Source organism: Hermetia illucens, chromosome 1 (genome assembly GCF_905115235.1).
Source record: "Hermetia illucens chromosome 1, iHerIll2.2.curated.20191125, whole genome shotgun sequence".
Taxonomy (NCBI): Eukaryota; Metazoa; Arthropoda; class Insecta; order Diptera; family Stratiomyidae; genus Hermetia; species Hermetia illucens.
Genome location: NC_051849.1, coordinates 129,917,194 through 129,939,398, shown reverse-complemented (window position 1 = coordinate 129,939,398; position 22,205 = coordinate 129,917,194). Strand labels below are relative to the sequence as shown.

At 38.8% G+C, this 22,205-nt stretch overlaps 1 protein-coding gene across 12 annotated transcripts in view; it reads left to right on the top strand.

Moving 5' to 3' along the window:
- LOC119657839 (potassium voltage-gated channel protein Shaw) overlaps positions 1-22,205 on the top strand; it is a 354,266-nt gene that overhangs the window by 309,791 nt on the left and 22,270 nt on the right. For 3 of the 12 annotated variants that reach the window (XM_038065032.1, XM_038065051.1, XM_038065024.1), the window contains exon 10: positions 8,745-8,830. The exons of the other annotated variants lie outside the window; for them this stretch is intronic. In XM_038065032.1, the coding sequence (XP_037920960.1) occupies positions 8,745-8,809 (65 nt within the window). In that variant the 3' untranslated portion in view covers positions 8,810-8,830. The remainder of the gene's footprint in view (positions 1-8,744; positions 8,831-22,205) is intronic. 12 annotated transcript variants of the gene reach the window in all.

Genomic DNA, 22,205 nt, shown 5'->3' with positions numbered 1-22,205 from the left:
AGCCGAGTTGAGTATCTACTTAATTAAACTACCGGACTAATCTCCGTCAGAGCTTTTTTCAGACTTCTTCTCTTGCGGCAAATTTAGGGCGGTCAAATAATCTTCATTGAATCTTCTGAAATGATGCCGCATCCGTAATTATTTTCAAAAGCATCTAGGCCGACGCGGTGTCAGCACCCCTCTAGCTGAACAAGCAATAAAGCAAATCAAATCGAAGAAAAGAACAGAGTGTGACGGCATCGCAGCTAAGCTCTGGAAAGCGAAGAGCTGGCAACTAATACTCTGGCCCAATGAGATCTTCACCGCGCTATTGAAGAGGGTAGGTCTATCTATCTGGTAAGAAAACACAGTCGTCCCAATATCCAATATGGTGGCCGGGAGTCCTGTAGAATATTCAAGTTATCGGTTGTTACTCAATATTGTGATGATTTTTTAAAGTATTTTTAACAACCACATGAACAACACTGTCATATGATCCAACACCCAGTGCCAAATAAACTCAACAAAATTTATTCAGATGATGTTTTGCAACTAGAATGATTGATCCATCGATTCGTCGGTGCTGACCGACTCTCAAAGATTCGCGGGAATGGAGAGACAGATGTTGCTTTGGATGAATCCCGTAACACGATACCATCACATCCGAAATGAGAACATGCGCGGTCAATCTGAGATTACACTCTTTACGAGAAAAGTCTTCGATGGTGTGATAATGCAATTTACGCCAATTAGAACTCATCATCAAAAATTAATATGAAACGACCCAACCGAAATAACAATGGCTTGATACGCTGGATGGGAATTTAAAATCCTGCCTATACCTCCCTGAACGAACCCGTGACCAAGAAAAGCAGTGAATCCGATCTAAACCCGCGGACATTGCTACCTAAGAGGACAAATACTAAAAAAAGAAGAAGGAGGCAGGGTAATCTCGTTGGATGAGATCACTGTAGCACCGATTACCCAGCTTCCTGGCATCTCAACGCATATAGACAATTTTCTCAATTTTTCCATTGCTGTATCGATCAGGGTAGATCAAGTGTTTTTTCCAGAATGCGTCCAAATCGTGGTCCTGAATTATCTACTGTTGGTGCGGTTGATACCTCAGTAAGCAACCGCCCCGCCGCGATCACCTCACTCTACGCGTCTCGCCTCCCACCTACCTCTACGCGCCTTTTATGAGTTTATCTGGGAACAACTTTTTCCGTCCCAACGCCATTTAGTTCATAAAAGTAGCGAAGTGCACGGGCCTAGTCACCTCTCGGTAACAAATTGAAACCTATACCATTTGTAAGTGGGATTTGTGGCCATTCCTTACAGGATTTATTGTCTACTTTTTCCGCTATTTACCTGTATATCTATGTACGAATCAACATTGGTAAATGGACGATTCCGTAGACTCCAACAAATCCAAAATCTGAAATTGGGAATTGGACTCAATAGATTGGTAGGAGGCAGCCTGAGAAGTCAGTATGCACCTGGTAAATGAACTTAACGAGGTTTATAATACAATATATGCAGAAGGGTAGATCTTTATTAAATTTCTCATAAAATGCTCTTGGAAGATCATTTCATCGTTAACGTTGGCTATCGTTTAGAAGTGAGGGTGACTGGCACTTGCGGACCATAAAATGTCCCCCCTCTCGGTCTCAGATCCATATCGCTCGTTTGGCGTCAAATTGCCCCAAGAAGAGATGGTAAAACAGGACTATAGAGAGGATGTTGTATATATTTCCCATCCCAACCTGTCCTATTTTTGCAGAAAAAGTATTTGCTGCATATTGCGCCTTTCTGTCTTTTCCTTTGAAATGAAATTCTTGCCGCGACTGTGAAAAAAATCGACCCAAAAGCACTTTTTCATAAAAAAAAACTGGTACATTCGATTTCAATCGCGGATATGTTTGGATTCTAAATAAAGCTCAGTATTTTGCTAAAAGCTGCTAGCGGGTATTTGTGACTCCTAGGTCCACTTCATTATCTGCTTGAAACCACTGTAATTGATGTTCAGTTTACAGAAGTGATGCATCCATTTATGTATGCCGTAAAGTTTTTGATCGAATCAATTTAAGTCTCGGTTACACTCATCCTGGAGCAGCGAGTGTGGATCAAATTCTTAACCTTAAATTATAAATAAATATGGTTTATGCCCAAAAACTCATAGAGGTCCGAAGGACGGCATTAAGTTATAATTATTAGGGAGGGCAGAAAAATTGCGATTTTCCATGTAAACTGAGACTGGACACTAGGGGCACTGAGTGTCCGAGGGATGAGATTAAATTCTGACGAGGGACGGGTATGGGGTTAACCTTTTCACCCTTTGGCATTTGGGGCATAATTTTGAAACTCTGCCTATGAGTTGGTTTCACTCCTCTTTTGGGCGAATACGTGTACTTTTTCTTGGACCATGATTTCATTACTAGTAAAAGTACGCGAGAGAATAAAGGTGCGTCTTGCTATTGATTAGATAGATAGATAGATAGATAGCTTTATTAGTGTAAATCAATTCATGTTCAGATACAATCAATATTTAAGTGATACAGACTAAGTCTTTTCAACTATGGTAAGTTGTGCAGTATAAACAATCTTAATAAGTGCAATCGCTTCAATTCTCAAAATTCCCTAGGAAAATTTAAAAAAAAAAACCTAGCTGCTATTGATTAGATGCAAATCAATTTTTCAGGGGCTTCGATTTCTCTGGAAGGTTCAAGAAATTAGTCATCTGCACTCTTTAAATCAAAATTTATATATTCCCTGATAATTAATTGTTCCCTAAAATATCAGAGAATTGCAGTCTCCAACTGAACTGAAGAGAACAGTTTGCACCCCTTAAATAAACGCATACCATTCCACTCCTCCTAAAAACCCAATTCCCTTTATTTTAAAAGGACGGATCCAATCCACCCTACACCATATGTAGAGACTGCATTCCATTTACATACTTTCAACTGATAACATGATATAATTTATCTTCTCCTTTGATTTATTTTCGTGACCCCTACCAGCTGAATTCCTTGAATGCCAACTTGAGGCATCAATAAAGTAGAAGCACATACTCCAGTGGTTGATTTACAACTAAATCAAAATAAACATCCGCAAAAGAAATGAATCGAACGTGATTGACGCCCTCGTCCTGATGTTTAAATATTTGTATGAGTCTAGTGAAAACTGAAAATCGGCGCTGCTACTATTGTTTCCACAAGAAAAAATCACTTTTCTTTCAATAGTTTTCTCTAAATATTTGTAAATACACGTCAGTTTCGGAGAACAGACCACGCAAAGGAAACGCATAAACATTAACCACACACGCACACCACCAGAACTCTGAAAATAAAACATTCACACACTTCTCCGGCATTATTTTTCCTAATGATTTTTCTCATTCGAAAACTTTAGATGAATTTTCAACGATGATTGGCAAAACACCCGGCGGTAAAATGGCACGACTTTTGTAGATTACATGCCGAGATAGACAGTTTTATTTTAAGAATCTAGAAAAAAGCTGCGAGGGCTTGCATCCGTGGAGTTACAAAGCTAAGCGCAGTAGAATCCTCTCAATTCCTTCGCTCGAAAATATGCAAAAACAATGAACACGTACTAACTCCTGTAGCCAGGATGCAAATCGCGTAAAGATACATCGGCTTCAAAGCCGACACGTGGACTAATAAATAAATGCTCTAACCCCGAAACAAGGCCCGCTAGCGCTTTTTTCTGTCAGCCTAACTCATAAATCATCAAAAAGCAAATTTATCATTTGTCAGCGCGCAAGTCCTGTTCCTGCCTTAAGCGTATGTAGAAATGAAGCGTCCATTTTTCAAATTCATGTGCTTTCTTTCGTGTTTTTGGTGTATTTTTAAGTGTCTAGATGTGTAATTGTTACTGTTTTTCCAGTTCCCAAGTAATGTGGTGTTCGTTGTTGGTGTCCTGGATGCACTTCGTCGTTCAAGAGCTCCACAGATCCCGCAATTTAACATGTGGCTGTCGTTGGCCGTCGAGGTCCCGACAAAGCTGGAACACTTCCTTGATTGCAGCAAATGTTTACACAAGATCTTGATATTATTGCAATCGCTTAGTAACATCTCATGAATATAATTAGAGGCTGCATGATAAATCGCTGGATCTGCGAACCGCTCGCGATGTACGGATATGTGTGCTTTGTTATTATAAACATCTGCTTCTGAGTGTATCTGTGATTACTTCCCGAATTGTAAGGAAAACATCGTTTCCCACAAACGCGACTTCGAATGCTCCATTCCAATGTTTGAAATTAGATACTAAGTTGAAGACAAGATGATTATAAACAGACTGGACTGCGGAGCGCTTGCATAAACAAATAATTTTGCGCTTATTCGAACCATTCAATTAACCGAAAATATGGATTTCCCAGTAAACACTTTATAAAATTGCAATTCGACGAGGAAAACTTTTCGATAAATAATGGCTTAATTCTGTGGTAGGTGGGTTCGCGTTTTCATCCACGTTTCTAGTTCCTTTGCACTAAAAATATTCGCTTTGTAATGGGTCAGGGTCGAGTTTTGCGAATTAGTATTTAAACCAGTTGAAATTATTATAATGCATCCTCTCGAAAGCACATAAATCAAATTAAGATCAAGGGAGTCGCAGGGCCAACGGAAGTTTTTGGCCCCTTATCCGAAAGAGCGAAAAACCAGAGACGTGTTGATTTGATGTCATGTACCAGTAATTAAAAAGGCGCCTTCTATTATATTTTCTATAAAACTATGATCAATTTATTTTGCCAATAAGTGGATGAGTAATTTGATACGCCGCCGAAAAAAATTGTTTTAAATTTTTGTCGCTTCTGAAAATAGCATATTTGAGGAACAACAGCTGTATAAAAAAAGAAAAACAGTAAAATGCCGCTTCCTCAACACGCAAGGGTTTGAAAACCGAGGGGTCGTTGAGATTCGTTGTGTCCAAAGGTAGACCTCTGTTTCTTTGCGGCCGATGAACTCAATTTTATGTATTGAAACCTTGAAATATTTTTTTGGTGTGCCAAGCTCTGGTCTGCCTACCTAATTTTTGACAAAATGTTAATGTGGTTTTCATACTAGAGCCTCGGAGGAACTCAAGAAAGTTCAGACAAGTAAGATAAGATTAAGATAATTCTCGCTGAAACGTTATGAGCCTTCTTTGACTTAAGGATTAGAGACCCAACTTCTCCCGTACGCAGTTTGTTAACATTGAAGCGCAGAATAAAAGGTGACCTCCAAGAAGGTGATCAACTCTCTACTGTGTAAACTTTACAAACTCTCAAAAAATGTCAATGCATGTGTAGATAACATCGATGTCCTAGCTATTGATAAATACCTCAAAACGATTCAGCACGCCATCGTTCTAATACGCGGTTAATACTTCAGGCACAAAGGAGGAAGCTGATAGATCGGTGGTTTCCAAAGATGAGTTGAATTACTCTTATACCTTTCAAAGAAGTGAAATATTCGGAAATTATTTTCGATAAGAAGTGTTTTTAGAACAAACATGTAGATATCAGGATGAAACGAGCCTCCACAGCTTATGGACTGTGCAGCTGCAGCTTTGCTTGAAAAAATGTAGAGTGAGGCTTCATATGATAACGAGGATATACGTTGCTATTAGAAAGCTGACTTTCACTGCAACCCAGCCATGGTGCCAAGAGCACGAATTCTGGTGTACTAGAAATTATAGAATTATAGAAGACCCCGTTTGGTAATTTGAAACGATGCCAAGATTCACTAAGGCGGACCTAACCTGAGCGCCTGCTACTGTGGGGATGAAACCTCTGATCTAAAAGCTGGATTATTGATAATATTGGCAAATGCTATGCTGATCACTACTCTTAAATGAAGAAGAATTACTACTGTTAAATGAAGGAGTACAATAGGCATTCTGGCTCACTAACTGTATATATATTCAGAATTGAAGTATGTATTACGAGATAATACGTAGTGATCCTATAACAAGGAAGCTGAATCCACGGAACAATTCATATTCATATGCTCCGGGCACTTTAGGCGGGGGCATCAGCTACAATGGACCGCTGCATTCCTTTTGCTCAGGAGCCGAACCTAACTCCACGCTGTTCGTATTAAATTCGATAAAAAGAAGTGATTATGCTGAAATTAGTATTTAAAGTATGCATTACTACTTCTACTTTCGTTTCAATTAATTATCTCCTTTCTAACAAAAAATATCAGTCGGGAAATAATTGGAGAGTATTGAATTTTTCGTGCTTTTGTGAAAGTGATATGTTTTAAACTTACAAAACTTATTTTCAAAACATATCGCGAAATTGTTCGAAAGGTTTTTTAAGCACGTTTATTGCAATGACCTATCAGACGGACAACTTCAAATTTGTTGGTATTTCTTTTCAGTACGACCGTTTTGTCTTCTAAAAACCCTAACTAACCGTCACACCCAAGGAGTTAATTCTCAAAAACCTTAGCAAACAGATTTTCGACTAGGCGGATGTAGTGCTTCTATAAGAAATTGCCTTATCAGTGCAATGGTGAAATTCCGTCAGACTGCGAAAACCGCTTTTTAGGCCCGATACACAGCCACGAAAGAAACAAAAACGAATGTAAATAACCATCACGCTTTTCTTTCGGGCCGATGTTAGCGCATATTACTCATATTCAAAAGGCAACTTCTGAATCTAGTACTAATCACAGTGTTGGTGAGCTGATTAGATGTCCTTTGCAGTGCGGTTAGTCGTAATACAACTAATCCCCTCACATGTTAGAAAGTATGAGCAAATGGTTGTCAGGGTCCCCACTCGCATTCAAACCGTCTTTAGTATTTAAGTATTTAACATTCTTTATTTTAAATTTTTATTGTATACTTATTATTTATTAATAACAAATGAAAAATTATTGAATTCGTTCTATTTTTAACTTTAATTACAAAATTAATTGGTCATGAGGAGTATTGCTCCTCCTCGTGCTAGTTTTTGTCTCGAACTCCTGGCACACTTTTCTCCGATCTTCCACTCCCGTGGCGTGCTACGCAAAGTGGATAGATCCGCGCCATCTATTCGCTCGCACTCGCAACATTCGAAATAAATTTCGAATGCTGCGAATCCTGCCGCGCCACAGTATTACAACGACCCTTTTCAAAGTCTCTACTGATTCGCGGATGCCATATTCAACAAAGGAAGAAGAAAAGAAAGAATTTTAGCTACTATAAAATATGACGTTGGGATTCTGACTCCACTCTACGACTCCAATGCTTTGATTGAAGGCGCCCTGTTAAAGTCAGGCCATTGGAGGTCTACAAATTCAAACTAAAAAAAAAAAGGTTTTAATCGATTCCGGCAGAAATGAGACTAGAGGTTGAGTAGGTGATATATGTAATATCACAAAAGTGATATACCCTTAATTACGGAACGCTACCCAAAAATTACTTGACATTACATTGTAAGGTCATTGTTATTATTGTTTTGATTCCTCGTTCTCTTAACTGGCTTAGCTTGCCGAGCAAAACAATAGGAAAATGCATATATTTCTAGATGATAAGTAAGGAATCCTTTCCGTTTTTCTTCTCTGTTGCATAAAAGATTCATTATTCGTTGTATAAATTTTCCACTACGGTTTTACTAAGTACAACGCAAATTCACTCTATAGAGGCAATATTTTATAATATCGACTGCCGAGTGTAATATGCGATGTAGGCGATATAACAACATATGTACGGTTAGGGTAATGAAAGGTCACGTATGTGATATTAGCTTGTAATGTCACTTTTCTCGAAAAGTGATGTGATATAACATCTGCTATTAAAGTAAATTTTCACATATCTGTAATGAGGGGGCATTTCGAAAATTGTGCAATTTTAATAGAGTCAAATTAGGCCCTCCCTGTTTATTCTGTTTTTCGGAGAAACCCGAATTATTCTATTTAAATGATGTTTTCTTAATTTCAGTGCATGATTTTAGTGTTATTACGGAAAGGTATTCTGAGAACCCCTTGGTTATAAGCATTGAAAAAGAGCAAATGGCTTCTGTTACACTGATATGTATGCATATGTAGTTTGAAAAAAAACCGGATTCAGCGATACAATTCATTTTAGTTCCTGATTTCACTGAATCTAAAAACATTTTTCGCATTCCATATCTACCAACTCACTTTTGGAACTAACCGTTTTATCCTTTTAATTATCAGACTAATGCCCGTCTGTCTGCCTTTCATTATGAGCAGGAACCCCAATAAGCGCCAAGTTCAATGTTTGCCCATAGTATACGCTTGGTTCAGACGGAAGTGCAAACGAACTATTAGTCAAATAAGGAGATGCTAATTATGTATTTGTAGTAGGACAACTTGTCAATTGTGGCTTAATAATTTACAATCATGTGTGCATCAAATTTCAACAAACCATTTCACATCTACCATACATACATACAGTTAATGAATGAAAGCGTAAATTCGAAAATAGGTAAGCAGATTCCTGGTATCCAGCACGGGCCTTGAAATGAGAGAGATAAATTCAAAACATCAAAGATGTATTCAGATAAGTTTGTAATGCATAATTTCATTTTAATGTGCTTGCATTGCTAAATTGACTATTTTTGGGAGGAAGGAAATTCAGTTCGGTTCGAGAGTCAATTTCAACAAAATGAACATCGTATCCCATTTGCCATAAGCTCTAGTAATAAGTTTTATTTAGGGTAATGATTTCACTTTGTCTTCCAGGAAGCCCACTTACCTTAAGCTCTTGCTCGTGAACAATATTTGAACAGATTTTCAATTTTCCAGACGACGACCTCAGATGCAATACAAATCGATTGAACGGAACTCGAAACGACGTTATACGGAACTAATACAAGAGGAAATTTCAAATGGTACTTCTGGGCATTTTGCTAGCTGAATGCTAATGGCATGGATAATAAGGCTTACTAAAAACATCTCATAGAAGTTCGAAATAAGCAGTAGTATTTCCCATTTTAGGTTTCCAATCGAATCTATTACAATGGCATTGGCAGAGCCGCAACTATTGTAGAGAAATTTGAATTTATTCCCTTTTATCTTTCGTATCCTTTCATTAGCCACTCCTTCTCATAAAATCATAGGGACCAATTGCATGGAAATCCATTTTAGAAGCGGTTATATCTACAGTAGAATGCGGCTGTTCAGGACTTTCGAACTGGGTCAACTTCGCTTCAACATTTTATGTTTTTTTCTTTATAATGAATAGTTTACGAAGGTTTTTCAAATTTTCTGAAACTTTGACGATAGTGAAACGTTTAATAAATATTTCATTGTAGTACATACGATAAAGGGCGTTACACCCTCAGTAACGCTAATATTTTAACGGGTTTGCAGAATTTTCGAAATCAAATATTTTCTCCAACGTATACAAACTGAAGAGTGAATCGAATAAAAACAAAAACCTGTAAAAAAACAGTTAGGAAGGGGAGTCTATTTGGATGTCACGCACTCCATAAAGAAACGACTATATGGCATACAAAGTACTGTTCAAATTCTTTATGCATAAGACATTATTTTGGCGTCTTTACAATACCTTCTGATTGTCAAAATTAATAAATGCCAAGTGTTTTATGAAACAGGGCGAGGACTCAATCCATTAAAAAAATGCACCAGAGGAAGTGGCCACTAGCAAACTACTCAACACGTTCACTCACTCAACTTTAAGGTAGTGGTACAGTGTAATAATTTCAAAAGCTCGATCTTTTTTACTTATTTCAAAACTACAATGTACAATGTACAATGGAAAATTTGAAGTCAAAAGCTTAAAAAATATTTCTAGCGTTTTAGCGCAAAGAATACACCGCGCCGCACTAGGTATAGAAATGGAAATTAGTCCTTTGCAACTACTTGAATCGTGCCTTCTATATACTCTCCTATATTTTTAGAGTCAGTTGACTAAGGTCAAGGCATTATGTCAAAATATGTCCTACTAGAAAATGGAAAATTTGAATATCAGAAGTCTACAGAAAAGAAAGAATTTTTTTGAATTCGGGCCACCACAGGACACTGTGCGAGCAAAACTACCTGTTTTTTAAAGAGTTTACTTTGGTTATAAAAAACATACATTGATTAATTCAACTTCCATCAAAATCACGTTAAAATTTCAGAATAACCGTACATTATTTGCTTGTTGAAAACGAAAAAGTTATGAAATAACGTCTAAATCTCGAGCGTGACACTGTGCTACTATCTTAACTTCAAAACAGTCCAAAGCGACGATAAAATGACTAATAAATTTCTGTTGATTGGCAGACTTCGGAGCAGAAGGAAATGCACCCCGTGAGAATAAAATATTTATTCCAGATGTACAGAACTTAAAAAGATTCCCGTCATAAAGGTTAGGGCGAGCTCCTAAATAATAAGTGAGGTAATCTAGGATATTTATCTAACCAATAGGTGTTTCCATCCCATTAAATAATATATATCCAACGGTTCATTAAGGTGACTGATGACTTATTAAACTAGAAATCAATCACAAAGCCATGAACCCGAGACACGACATGATCTTATATCCTCGGAATCCCTTTTCGCAAAAAGAATATGATTACTGCGTGGAGGATTACCTCGTCTTCCTCATGAAAACATGATTTCAAATGAGACAAACTCTTGCTTTCTGATGTTGAAGCTCAAAACATTCATTAAGTACGAAAAGACAACCGGAGAGGAATTTGCCCCAAATAGATCATAATGATAACTACCAAACTTGAAACTGTGCACGAACTGAGATTTAACAGTAGGAATGTAGTTGAGTTTTCTCCCCAATATCTTTCATAACTTTTGATACTTCACAAATCCCAGATAATAAGAATGAATCGGTCATCGTTATCCTCAAGGAGTCAATATTTTGCATTCCTTATAATACTTTCAAAAATTGTCTACCTGTCACGCTATCGTTGATAAACTAGGGTTTAGCATTGGAGTTCTCACTGTCTGGCGTCTCCTCCCACCATTTATTATAGTTCGCCATCCGCTTCATACCATTTAATATTTTGCTTCTTCTAGAATAAAGCTCAAGCATTGCATAACATCACCTCTACTCCAAGGTCTCCGAATGGAAAAAGGAGGGTAAATGGAAAGATATATATGAATGGAAAAGCATAACGTTCTTTATTTGAAAGAAAGCACACCAATATTATTATACATAGCAATACGTTTTATCAGAACTTCTCAAGAAGTTTTCACACCTTCTTGGTCTTTCCTAATGTGTCCCCTGCCAATCCTATCCTAATAAAAAAAATGTCTGGATATGACGGCTTTACGGTTTCTTATCAGAGCAGAGGCAAATGGTCAGATGCTTCCTCACCTCTGCCCTGTTCGCTGGTATCCGGCCCGTACGCCAACCGAACTTTTGTTCGCACTTCAGGTCAGAATACTCCAGCAATACTTCCCAAACAACTTTTGATGATCAGTTTTCGAGCTATAGAGGCCATCGCTTTCCATATTCTGGACTTATATAGCAGCGAGCAAGAGCAGGCGAGAACATTGGCTCAGAACAGTACTATCTAGATATAACTTTATCTTTCCACGACGCACGAAAATGGAAAATTCTTAGAAAATGGTGTCGACATATTATATTATAGAAATGAAGCTGACGTCCTTCCTTAATGTCTTGCGTGTCCACCACCATGTCCGCCTTCGGGTAACTAGTCTGTGCGCTGACCAAGTTCTTTGTTGGAACTAGTATCAGACCAACGTACCCCGACATGTCGCAGCCAAATGTACATTTGAGCAACAGTGGCAATCACTTTTCATGTGCTACTCCCATATAGCAACACAGAAAGAACATTAGCGCAGAAGCATTAACTTTGGTGTTAAAAGAACTGCATTTTCAGATTTTGGAAGTAACGGCGCCTCCTAGATATACAAATTGAGCAATCATTGCTCTCCTCATTAGTGCAGATAGGGAGAGTGCGATGACCCTCGGACTTAGAACTTTGGCCTTGCTGATGTTTACTTCAGTCTGGCTGGCTCTACTTGGTTTTCCTTCCAAATCCACAGTCATTTTTTTAAGGTAAAAGGTCCCGTGTCATCAGGGCAATCGGCGTATTTGGAGACAGATGTCATGGTCTTCAGGACTTTTCATCGGTGTCGCACCGGTCCTCAGGTTCCTCTTACGTGTGATAACGTACAATTCGACCAACCACCATCGTGCACTATGTGCATCGCTCCTCGTGCTAATGCAATTTCTGTGACGAAACCCATATCCATCTTCTGAGAGTCCATCTCTACTGTTGAAGATTAACGTCGCTAGGATTTTCCATATTTTCCGGCTCTTCCGGTCTCCTGTTAGTCTTCGGTAACAGACAACAGACGACCGACGACAGATGACAGATGACCGACGACAGACGACGGACAACAGAAAACAGACGACAGATGGTAATAAGGTATGGCACACCACAATCGAGGCAATGCCGAGTTTAGGAGGGATCCAAAGCTACCATCATTATGCTCCTCTCAGTGTATCGTAAAAAAACTACGCCATGGACACAAAAAATATTTTTAAGGTCTATATATTTTCGCTTACTGTCACTCAATTCAATTGAAATCTTTTAAGTATCCCGTGAACGAACGACTGTTGTCTACGGACGTTGTACGCCCTCCCCCCTTGATTCTTTTTAGATTTTGTGACACCAAGAAGCACATCATAAAACGAAATAGGATGGATTATTACAAGCAACAATGTACAGAAGTAAACATCAATCATAGGGGAAAGTAAATTGGTGACGAAAAAGCTAGAAAATAATCTGTCCAAGTCTTTTAAGAAAAGCCATTAGTGATCAACTCTACGAAGCAAATAGTACGCCGTCCGTTTCAATCATCATTCAACAGTTATACCAGCGGTCATACAAGTAGAACAAGAGCAAAAGCAGATCAGTAGAAGGATTGGCAATACAGTCAAACTTAAACGGCGTTCTCAACAGAGCACTTCAACTAGCTGCCAGAGCCATTTCAAAAATGTTTAATGGCTTCAAAACATGCATAGTTCGAGGAGCATTTTCAGTACCAGATAAAAAGACTGAAACCAGTTCTGTCGTCTGTCGTCTGTCGTCTGTCGTCTGTCGTCTGTCGTCTGTCGTCTGTCGTCTGTCGTCTGTCGTCTGTCGTCTGTCGTCTGTCGTCTGTCGTCTGTCGTCTGTCGTCTGTCGTCTGTCGTCTGTCGTCTGTCGTCTGTCGTCTGTCGTCTGTCGTCTGTCGTCTGTCGTCTGTCGTCTGTTGTCTGTCGTCTGTCGTCTGTCGCCTGTTGCCTGTCCTCTCTCCTCTTGCATCCTTCACTATACTGCTCGGGATTCAGTACCGTGTTCTTATTATTACAACGTTTACTCCCTTTTCTTATATACTTTAACCGTGATCTTGGCTCGTTCTCCCAGCGACTTTCTCGTTTGTTTAGGGAAACTATCTGCTACTTCATCTTCGGACGCTTACAACTAGAGCAATAGGTACAACTTCCGTATGCTCCTGTCTAGTACGCCTTACTGAATCTCCCAGTCTATACCACCGCGTATTAATCTATATCTTCCACTATATATCCATTATTGCCCTCAATAGAATTAATTTCCTTTCACTCCAGTAGCTTTTCGCGACTTCGGTCCAGATTTCCAGAACCTGCTTTCCAGATTCACCCTTCTTCTAGGATACTACAAGCGGTATATTAGGTTAGGAAACTTCTATTTCTAATCTTTCTAAACTTGGCTTTTTGATCTTTTTGCCTTTTTGAAATTTGTAGGAATGGCGATTACTCGCACCTTATCTGCACCTTTCAGCTTGTTGGAGGCTTGGATGTCGTTATTTGTATCGATTCGCATGCTGGCGCGCTATCTTTCATGAACTCCCAGTTCCAGCTGGCTCTGAATGCAGCTTTAATAGCCGGCGATCACAATTTCACCCAGTTTCTTTTGACAGGGTCCGGGAATTAAGTCCCGTACGACTGTAGCACTGCAACCACTACTTATCGGTGGCCTACCCCCAAAAAATCCTGGTTTTCCTTAGTTCCGCCTTTCACGTGGTCCCTTCAAATTTTTGATATTTCTAGTTGCTACTCATGCTCTACCTTTCTCTCTCTGTAAGTGTGAACTATCAATGAGCTGAAATCTCGGCGTCAAAATTGCGTCTGAGTTAAGACGAGAGTGAACGCTACTCTCCCATCTTCACCCTTAGTCGAAGAAACTGTAAGTAGAATATGCACCGCGACAACTCAGGCAATCCAAACATACGCAAATAGAAAAGATTCATGCTTTATATCAATGACATCGCCTTTGTGGATCGTGTCTTTCCAAGTTGCACTTATATACTGGCAGACTTACGTAATTAGGTTTTGTTACTTTTGCAATGGTGAATTTTACCTTTGACTTCCCAACTTCATTTTGCCTTGAACCGATTCTTGGAGGCTCATCCCTTGAATGGCATTAACGGTAATGATTATAGAACTTGACTCTGCACTGTACTTATAACAAATATGCCCTTGTAGGCATGAAATAATCATTGGTTCAAGGATTCCTTACTTGTTCTCACGTTCTGTACCAATTATTTTGGGAACCGTGAAGTTAATAAAGTGGGTTCAAAACTCGCACACGCAATGTATTGTATTCTCTCCCACCTGCTCTGCTCGCTATCAACATGGAAATCATCAAGAAAAAATAATTTATATAAAGACTCCCTGCGAATATAAGAATCATCTGAATGCTTGAAAGCCTTCAAGTACCATTCCTCTTTCTGAAAAACCTCTAAATTGTAGGATTTCCCTAGGATTTCATTTCGTAAATTTAAAAGAAGTTCGTTTCATGACTTCCTTTGTGAAAAGGAGAGAAAATCATATTGAAAAAGTTAGGGAGACGGAGAGGAGGAGTGGTAACGAGCAAAAGGTTTTTCAGACATCCTCCCTTCATGAAAATAAAGCCCGGAAAATAAGTCACTCTACCGAAGTGAAATGGAATTTGTATTTTTAGGCAGGCTCCACATGAATGAGGTTCTTCTCGAACGAAGAAAAAAACAATTTTTTATGAATACCAAGTTGTGAAAATGAAGTTGAAGGAGATTACATTTTGCGGTGATTTCGTGCTTTATGTGCGGGTCGAGCAGGAAAATCATATGTGTTTGCTATACTTTTTCTTAGATATTACATTTCAATTCAATTCAATGATTGAAGCTTTGGACCTGTTGCTCAGCTTGAAAAGAAATTAGATTTCAATAATTCTGGCACAATTCGAGAAACTTTCAGGTGAGTAGGTTCGCTGACGACTTAATAAGGCCAAACTAAAGTTTCCCAGTCAGAAATTGGGGACGTAAGCAGAGGTGGCGTTCAGGGAATTCGGGGCTCATTTTAATTTGAAGGAGGCTTGAGTAAAGTAGATGCAAGTTAGCCATATGAGGTTGTCGAGTTAATACGAGTTAATAATAAATACATTTCATTTACTTGAAAGTCAATTGCGAAAAATATAAAGAGGAACTTCTGTGAAATTGATTTACCAATAAACTCCATTATGGAACTTTGCCTCCTACTTAACACCCATTTGAGCTAACCCAGTCAATCAATTCAAGGCGTATTCACTTTTAATCTGCTAAACTAATTCCACTAAATTACCGGTATTGGCGTATCTCCGACTACCGCTAATCTCCATAAAATCCTCTACATTATAGTTCTTACACAGACAATGATAACTCTATTTGTTGAATGCATGAAAAATTCATTTCAAAGTCTTGGCAGTCGTTACTCAACTTCATGAATTGCAAAGTGCTTTCCTGAAAGAAGGTTGAAGACGCCACACTTAAAATTTAACTTATGGATATGTGATGCGAAAGGGAAGTTCCAGCTTCTCTATTCCTTTCGCCGTTCCCTCCTCTAGTCGAAATAAGTAATCTTAGATCGTTTAATAAACTAGGAAGCACCATCCTCAAATATTTCCTTCTAGTGGAATGTAGCGAAAGCTGGTGAAAGTTAGTAAGTAAGTCCCGATCACTATTTGAATCTGAAAATTTTGCTTTATATATCTCTCGCTATACGAATTCCTGATAAGTTTTTAGATAGTAGGTTTACACTCCTCTATATGATATTTGCGTCATGAGCAAGACATTTTACATAGTCATTTGCTAATGAAACATTTATAGTAAAGTAGCTATTACTGGCAAGGAGATGAATGACGGATATACCATATCTGAAGAGACAATTCGCACTCCAATTTACTAGAGTAGAAGGGGGCGTAAATTGTGAAGATTAAGATTCCTTGCAGCAAATCGATTTACGAGCGCAGACTCAACAACAGATGCATTGTTTATGTGTATTGACGATTAATCCGGAGACTACCAAATATCGTGTCAGTAAGGAAATAATTGAAATTAATTTGAATCCATTTCATACAATCTGGGAGATATTTGCAGATAAAAATCATGTTAACAAGTCAAATAAATAATATTGTTTCTTTTTTCTGTAAAAGACCTCGTTAACTGGTCATATACTTTTGCATATACATAATATAAAAATTATTCAAATCAGAGATAGTTCAATAGCCCCAGTGAAAATGGATTGTCCAGTAATGAATACAGTGAAGGGCCAGAAACTTTGCAGGAAGCAAGTTTGAATTCCTTGGATAGGATTGTAAATAGTAACTATGCAGGGGCTAGAAACACCTAACTGAAACGTCTACAGAACGTTTACATACCAGTTCCAGTTGACGATGAAATAGTTCGATGCCATGTCATCTCGCAAAAACCAGGTATTTTCGGACGATAACCTGGGATGGTATCGAAAAATGGGAGAGTCCGGAATTTTATTCCTTACGTTTCGAATCCACAATTTTTATAAATAAAATCATTCAAACTATAGTTGCAAACTTAGAAATACTCATATTGATTAGTAACGCAGTTCGATAGACATACTATACGATTCGGTAGAACGGCTCTTTCAGAGTAGTCACTACAAGGGATTCAATCGCTTAATGCAGTAGGATTGAAACAGCATTCCCAACATCCGCGCTAGCGGTTTGTTCCTGGAATATAAAATCCTTAAGAATCATACTTGCCAAAAAAGATGGCCAGCATTGACTTTTGGGGGACCCTATGGTGTGTCATTCGGTGCTATGGTGCATTGCCTGTGGTTCATATTCCTGTTTTGGCAAAACTTAGAGCTAAACTTGAGAACAAATTAGTGAAATTCAACGATAGTCAAAGAGAGAGTGAAAGAACACTGACCTTGGGCACCTTGTGAAAGAAACAACTCCCATCTAATCCAAGCCCGGAAACAGTTGTTTCACTGAACACAATTTTCCGCTATCTCGAAACATTGTTATGAATAAAATGAATTCATTAGACAGTGTTTATCACTTCCAATCAGAAATATTTCAAAACATATGTAACTGGGATTTAAAAGCCTCGAGATTGGACCCAGATCAGGCATTGGATTGAGCCAAATGGCGAAACCGATCACGACGCGCCGACCCCGCTTGTGAACGGGGCAAAGGCTGAAGGAAAAGAAGATATGCAATTGGCAAATGAGTAAGCACCAAAGCTCTCAAAATTTAGATTGCTCTGAACTCACACTTTTCTTCATAAAGTATTGCCCCGTTTTTAAGGTTTTGTGTGAAACCAAACCTTATTAGAATCGAATCGATGTCTGTCTGTCCGTCTGTCTGTCTTTATGTCTGCCTGTTTGTCTGTCTTTTTTTTTCGGCGTTGGAAGGTGGAAAGGTTCAAAACCTACTGCTGGCTCCTGCCACGCAGTTATGTGAGGCTTCTACTCACTAAAACCACCTCCTTCTCATTCCCCTATCCCCACGGAACTTTTATAAAGTATTGCGTCGCGGGGCGGCATCAGCTTTTAACTGCGGCTCATTATGGTTCTCTCCCTTCCTTGTTTTCGTCGTAGTTCTTCCTGCCTAAGCTCTTGGTGAATAAGTTTGCAGTTCCCTTACAACCTGGTTCCAGGCATCCGTTGACTCCAGCATAAACTCCACAATGTTTTCGGGTGTTAAACGCCTGTCTGCGACCGCTTCCATTCTTATTCGGTGCGCGGTGAAACTGGCGAATCAAATATGATATGCTCCGCATTCTCAGCCACATTACCACATCTTGGGCAGCATGGTGATTCGTCATGACCAAATCGATGTAAATAAGCACGATAACCTCCATGTCCACTTAAGAATTGTGTTAACTCGTGGCTTAATTCCCCATGGTTTCGTTCAAACCATCTCCGAATATCCAGAATGATACAGTATGTCCAACGATCAGTTTGGGACTCGTTCCATCGCTTTTGCCACCCTTTGATAGATTCCCACCGTGCCAGCTGCCGTCGAAATGCGCTAGACTCCCCAGATGCATACGTTTTGTCGTAGACTCGCCGGCTTTCCTTCGCCAAGATGTCTATGGGGAGCATCCCTGCTAGTACATATGCTGCTTCTCCTGATGTTGTCCGATATGCACTGCATAGCCGGAGTGCACTTAGCCGATACGATAATTTTCGGCAGTTCACTTTGTTATCCAGAGCAGTTGCCCAAACTGGAGCTGCGTAGAGTACCTAGAGAACAGAAGACGTCGGCTTTGTCTTGGCCCGCCAATATTCGGTAGTATCCTCGAGATCGTTGCAGCGATGGAAGACGCTTTAGTTGCGGCGTACTCAATGTGTCTTTTGTAGTTGAGTCTTCTGTCAATAATTACTCCCAAGTATTTGAGTGATAGTTGGGAGTAAATTGTTTATTCGTCAACTTTGATTTTCACAGTTGTGTTCTTTCTTCTCTTGCTAATGCTCTGCCTGTCTGTCTGTCTGTCCGTCTGTCTGTCTGTCTGTCTGTCAGAGCGGATTTACTTTTTATGGCTGGACCGATTGTCACGAAAATTAGTAAGAGAATGTGATCTGTTGTTCCCTTTACATACAGCGAGTGGCGCACGTGAATGGAGGGCGCAACATTTTTTTTCATAATATGTGGCCATGTATCAAATTAAAGGGCGGAATTAGTACTTTTCGAAATTGGTTCCATATTTGATATTGGGTGAAACGTAAGGGAGTGAGGGTTCAAAATATGACCAACCGAAAAATCTGAAAAAAATCACAGTGGTGCATCTCTAGGAAATCTAGGCCTAAAAATACATCCGGTTCCGATATCTCCACAAGTAAACTTAATAATAGTATATTTCCACATTTTAGAAATTTACTAGGCAACCCCCTTATGTTCAACCCAGAAGTGGCATGGGTGTAATGAGAAACATAATGCACAAGTTGGTCAAGTTTGAAATTAATCCAATTATTATTAACAAAGTTATAGGGGGTGAAACTTTACCATTTTTTGTGAATTTCGTGCATTCTACAACCTGTATGACGTCATCATCACATTTCAATTCATCAATACCACAACGAAATGAGTTGTTATGAATGGGATCGGAAAGAGTTATTTTGTTTTAGTTATGCGTGCTAGTGAAGTTTGCGGGTAGTGTCCAATTCAGATAGATATATTTGTACATTAAACCAGCCGTATTTAATATGCGTACTATATATGTACATATGTATGCTTTTCTTCACGAAGTAAATCGAAAATATGGGCACGATCAATTTATATACATATGCACGTATATGTACATGTATGTATATGCATAGTATTCAGAAATGTTTGTTTAGGGTGAGGATAATATCTATGGCTGCAATATGTACGTACGTCTTGTAGTTTGGAAAAATATGAAGGAATATGTTGGATTTGTAGCTATATACGGATAGAAAAAAGTGCGTTGAAGTTTCTTACATAAGATGAACACAAAACCTTTATACCCGAAGCGCGTGCTCTCGGTATTCCAACTTCTTATATATTTAATATCCGCTGACCGTATAAAGGTGATTCAATTCCAGTCAGGCATACAGTGGAGGAAAAAAGAGCCTGCTCAAAGCTTTAAGAGATATTTTTTGTTCAAGGCCGAATGTATTTTTAATCTTTTTATAATATGTTTATATATTATTTTGTAGCATATTTTATATTGAATAAGATATGCGAATTCAATTTTTGAAAAAAAAGTTTTCTTAAAGTAACCACTTTCATTCTTTCGTTTCCGTATATATTTTGGGCCAAACACGCTCACTCATTTAAAATTCGAATTTTCTACCAAACACTTTCAATTAAAAAGTTTGGGAATTAAAAGTTCAATAATTCGTCGCTTTTCGTTTCGTAATAATAAATGCACGACACCCCTAAAGAATATATCAGCAAACCAGAAAATCAGGTCCATTGCAATTCTCCCCCCACTCTTTCTTAACCATTGGTGATGCATAGGTCAGTTCTTTCTGTGAAATTACGTTCTTCAATCCTTTCGTCAAAGATTACCTAGAGATGAGATTCAACTCAGGGTTTCTACGGGCCATTGAAAGATGTTTACGTATTTGTCGATCAGTCAAATCATAAGATACGGCGGTCCACCATTTGACACGCCATTTAACGCCAGGAACATAATGCAGCATAAATAACACAACAAAAAACTAATTTCATTCACCAAACCGAAATATTTCTAACCACTCCTGCCGTGACTTCCAACTTCCAAGAGTTGTCAGCCTAATCTGCGACATGAGAACGACATTTTAAGGGGGTCATCCCATGTGAAGGCCGTTTTTTTGGGCTTTTTTTAGTTTTTTTTTTGTGAAGAACTGGAGAAAGATGCAAATACGAATTTTTCACCATAGATTTATTAATATCTTGACCGTAAATAGTAGTTTTTCCAGCCCGATCACATAGTTCGTTATTGAAATACAGAGCAATTTATACACCCATCTCCAAAAAACGGTGTTTTGCTGCTGCCACGCTAGATGACGCTGCGATCATCTTCGAGAAGCCGATTTTCAATATGCGGTTTCGAGAAAAACGCATTTAAAAAATAGAATGCGATTTTTAGCCATAAAACCTTAACTGGCGATTAATCTGCTACACCGAGTCCATAAACCTTAGGTTTCTTGAAGAAACACATGTACGGTCTTGTGTTCAATTCTTGTCCTTTTAGCGAAATCATTCGAACGTCATTCGGACCGATAAATACGATCGCATGTGACTTATCACGTGTTTAACACTATAATTTCCAAAGGACTCCGAATATCAAAAAGTCACTTTGCCCGTATATTCTATACTATATCTAGATACAATTGATACCAAAAAACAAAATTCGATTTCGCGGATCCGACACACGGGATGACCCCCTTAAATGGATCTCTTCACACAATACGATCTGGGGCTGATGTTTTCAAACATTTAATCGCGAAATCCACCTCTTTCGGGTTTGGTCATGGACGTGCTTCAAGTTGGCGTCGATAAGTTGGCTCCACTTCCCAGATAGATTGATTTTTACTTAGAAAACATCACTTTTCACTAATTTTATCTATCGAATTTCCACATATTCTTTGTAAGGTTTTGGAATTGCTCTTCGATAGCGGGGAGCACATGGATGGCTCAGTGCTTAGGCCATTTGGCTGTCATACTGAAAATCACGGTTCGAATCCCATTGCTGGCAGTGGCATTTGTATCGTGACTGGATGGCGAATACCAATCCACTCAACTGTAAGTCTGAGCCAAACAAGGGTAATACGAGTAATCACGAGCAAGCTAAAAGCTGACCGTAATATTGTAGTGTACATTTACAATCTTGAATGAAACTCTCTATCCCATTTGAAGATTCAATTGGATCGTTGCACCAACGGTTATTATTATTAATGATTATTGGGGATTAGATGTGTAATTCAAATCTGTTTACTGTGTGGTTGGCGATTCGCAGCATTGGTCCTTCCCAGCTATCTGTTATCTAAGTTTAATTAGAAATTTGTTGAATATTGGGTCAGGTGCCCCGCAAGAAGTTTTAAGGGCCAATTAGAGAAGCAGTGAAATCTCTGTGAAGGGTAATGACAATGCCACCTAGCGATTTAGAACAGAAAGTTCGATGTTTCGTAAAGAACCTTAGGAACTTGGCGCTGCGGTAAGGAAGTGCCTTAAGTGAATATCATCAATGCTTGTATAAGGGCAATCCTGGCGATAAAATTTCTGTGCTGATTATTATTGCTTCTTGTTTTACCCACAGGCGCTCTAGTGCCTCTTTTGTAAAGAGGATCCATTGCAATAATTTTAAGTCAAAACTCCGTTGTCATGTCGACTGATATTATTTCGGTTCAAGCCGCGTAATGTAACGTATTGGTCTTGATAGCCAAGTGAAGTACTCATGATTTTGCTGCTGCCAAATCCCCCATTTTTGGTGGTTGCTTCCATGACAGCCCCGGATAAAGGA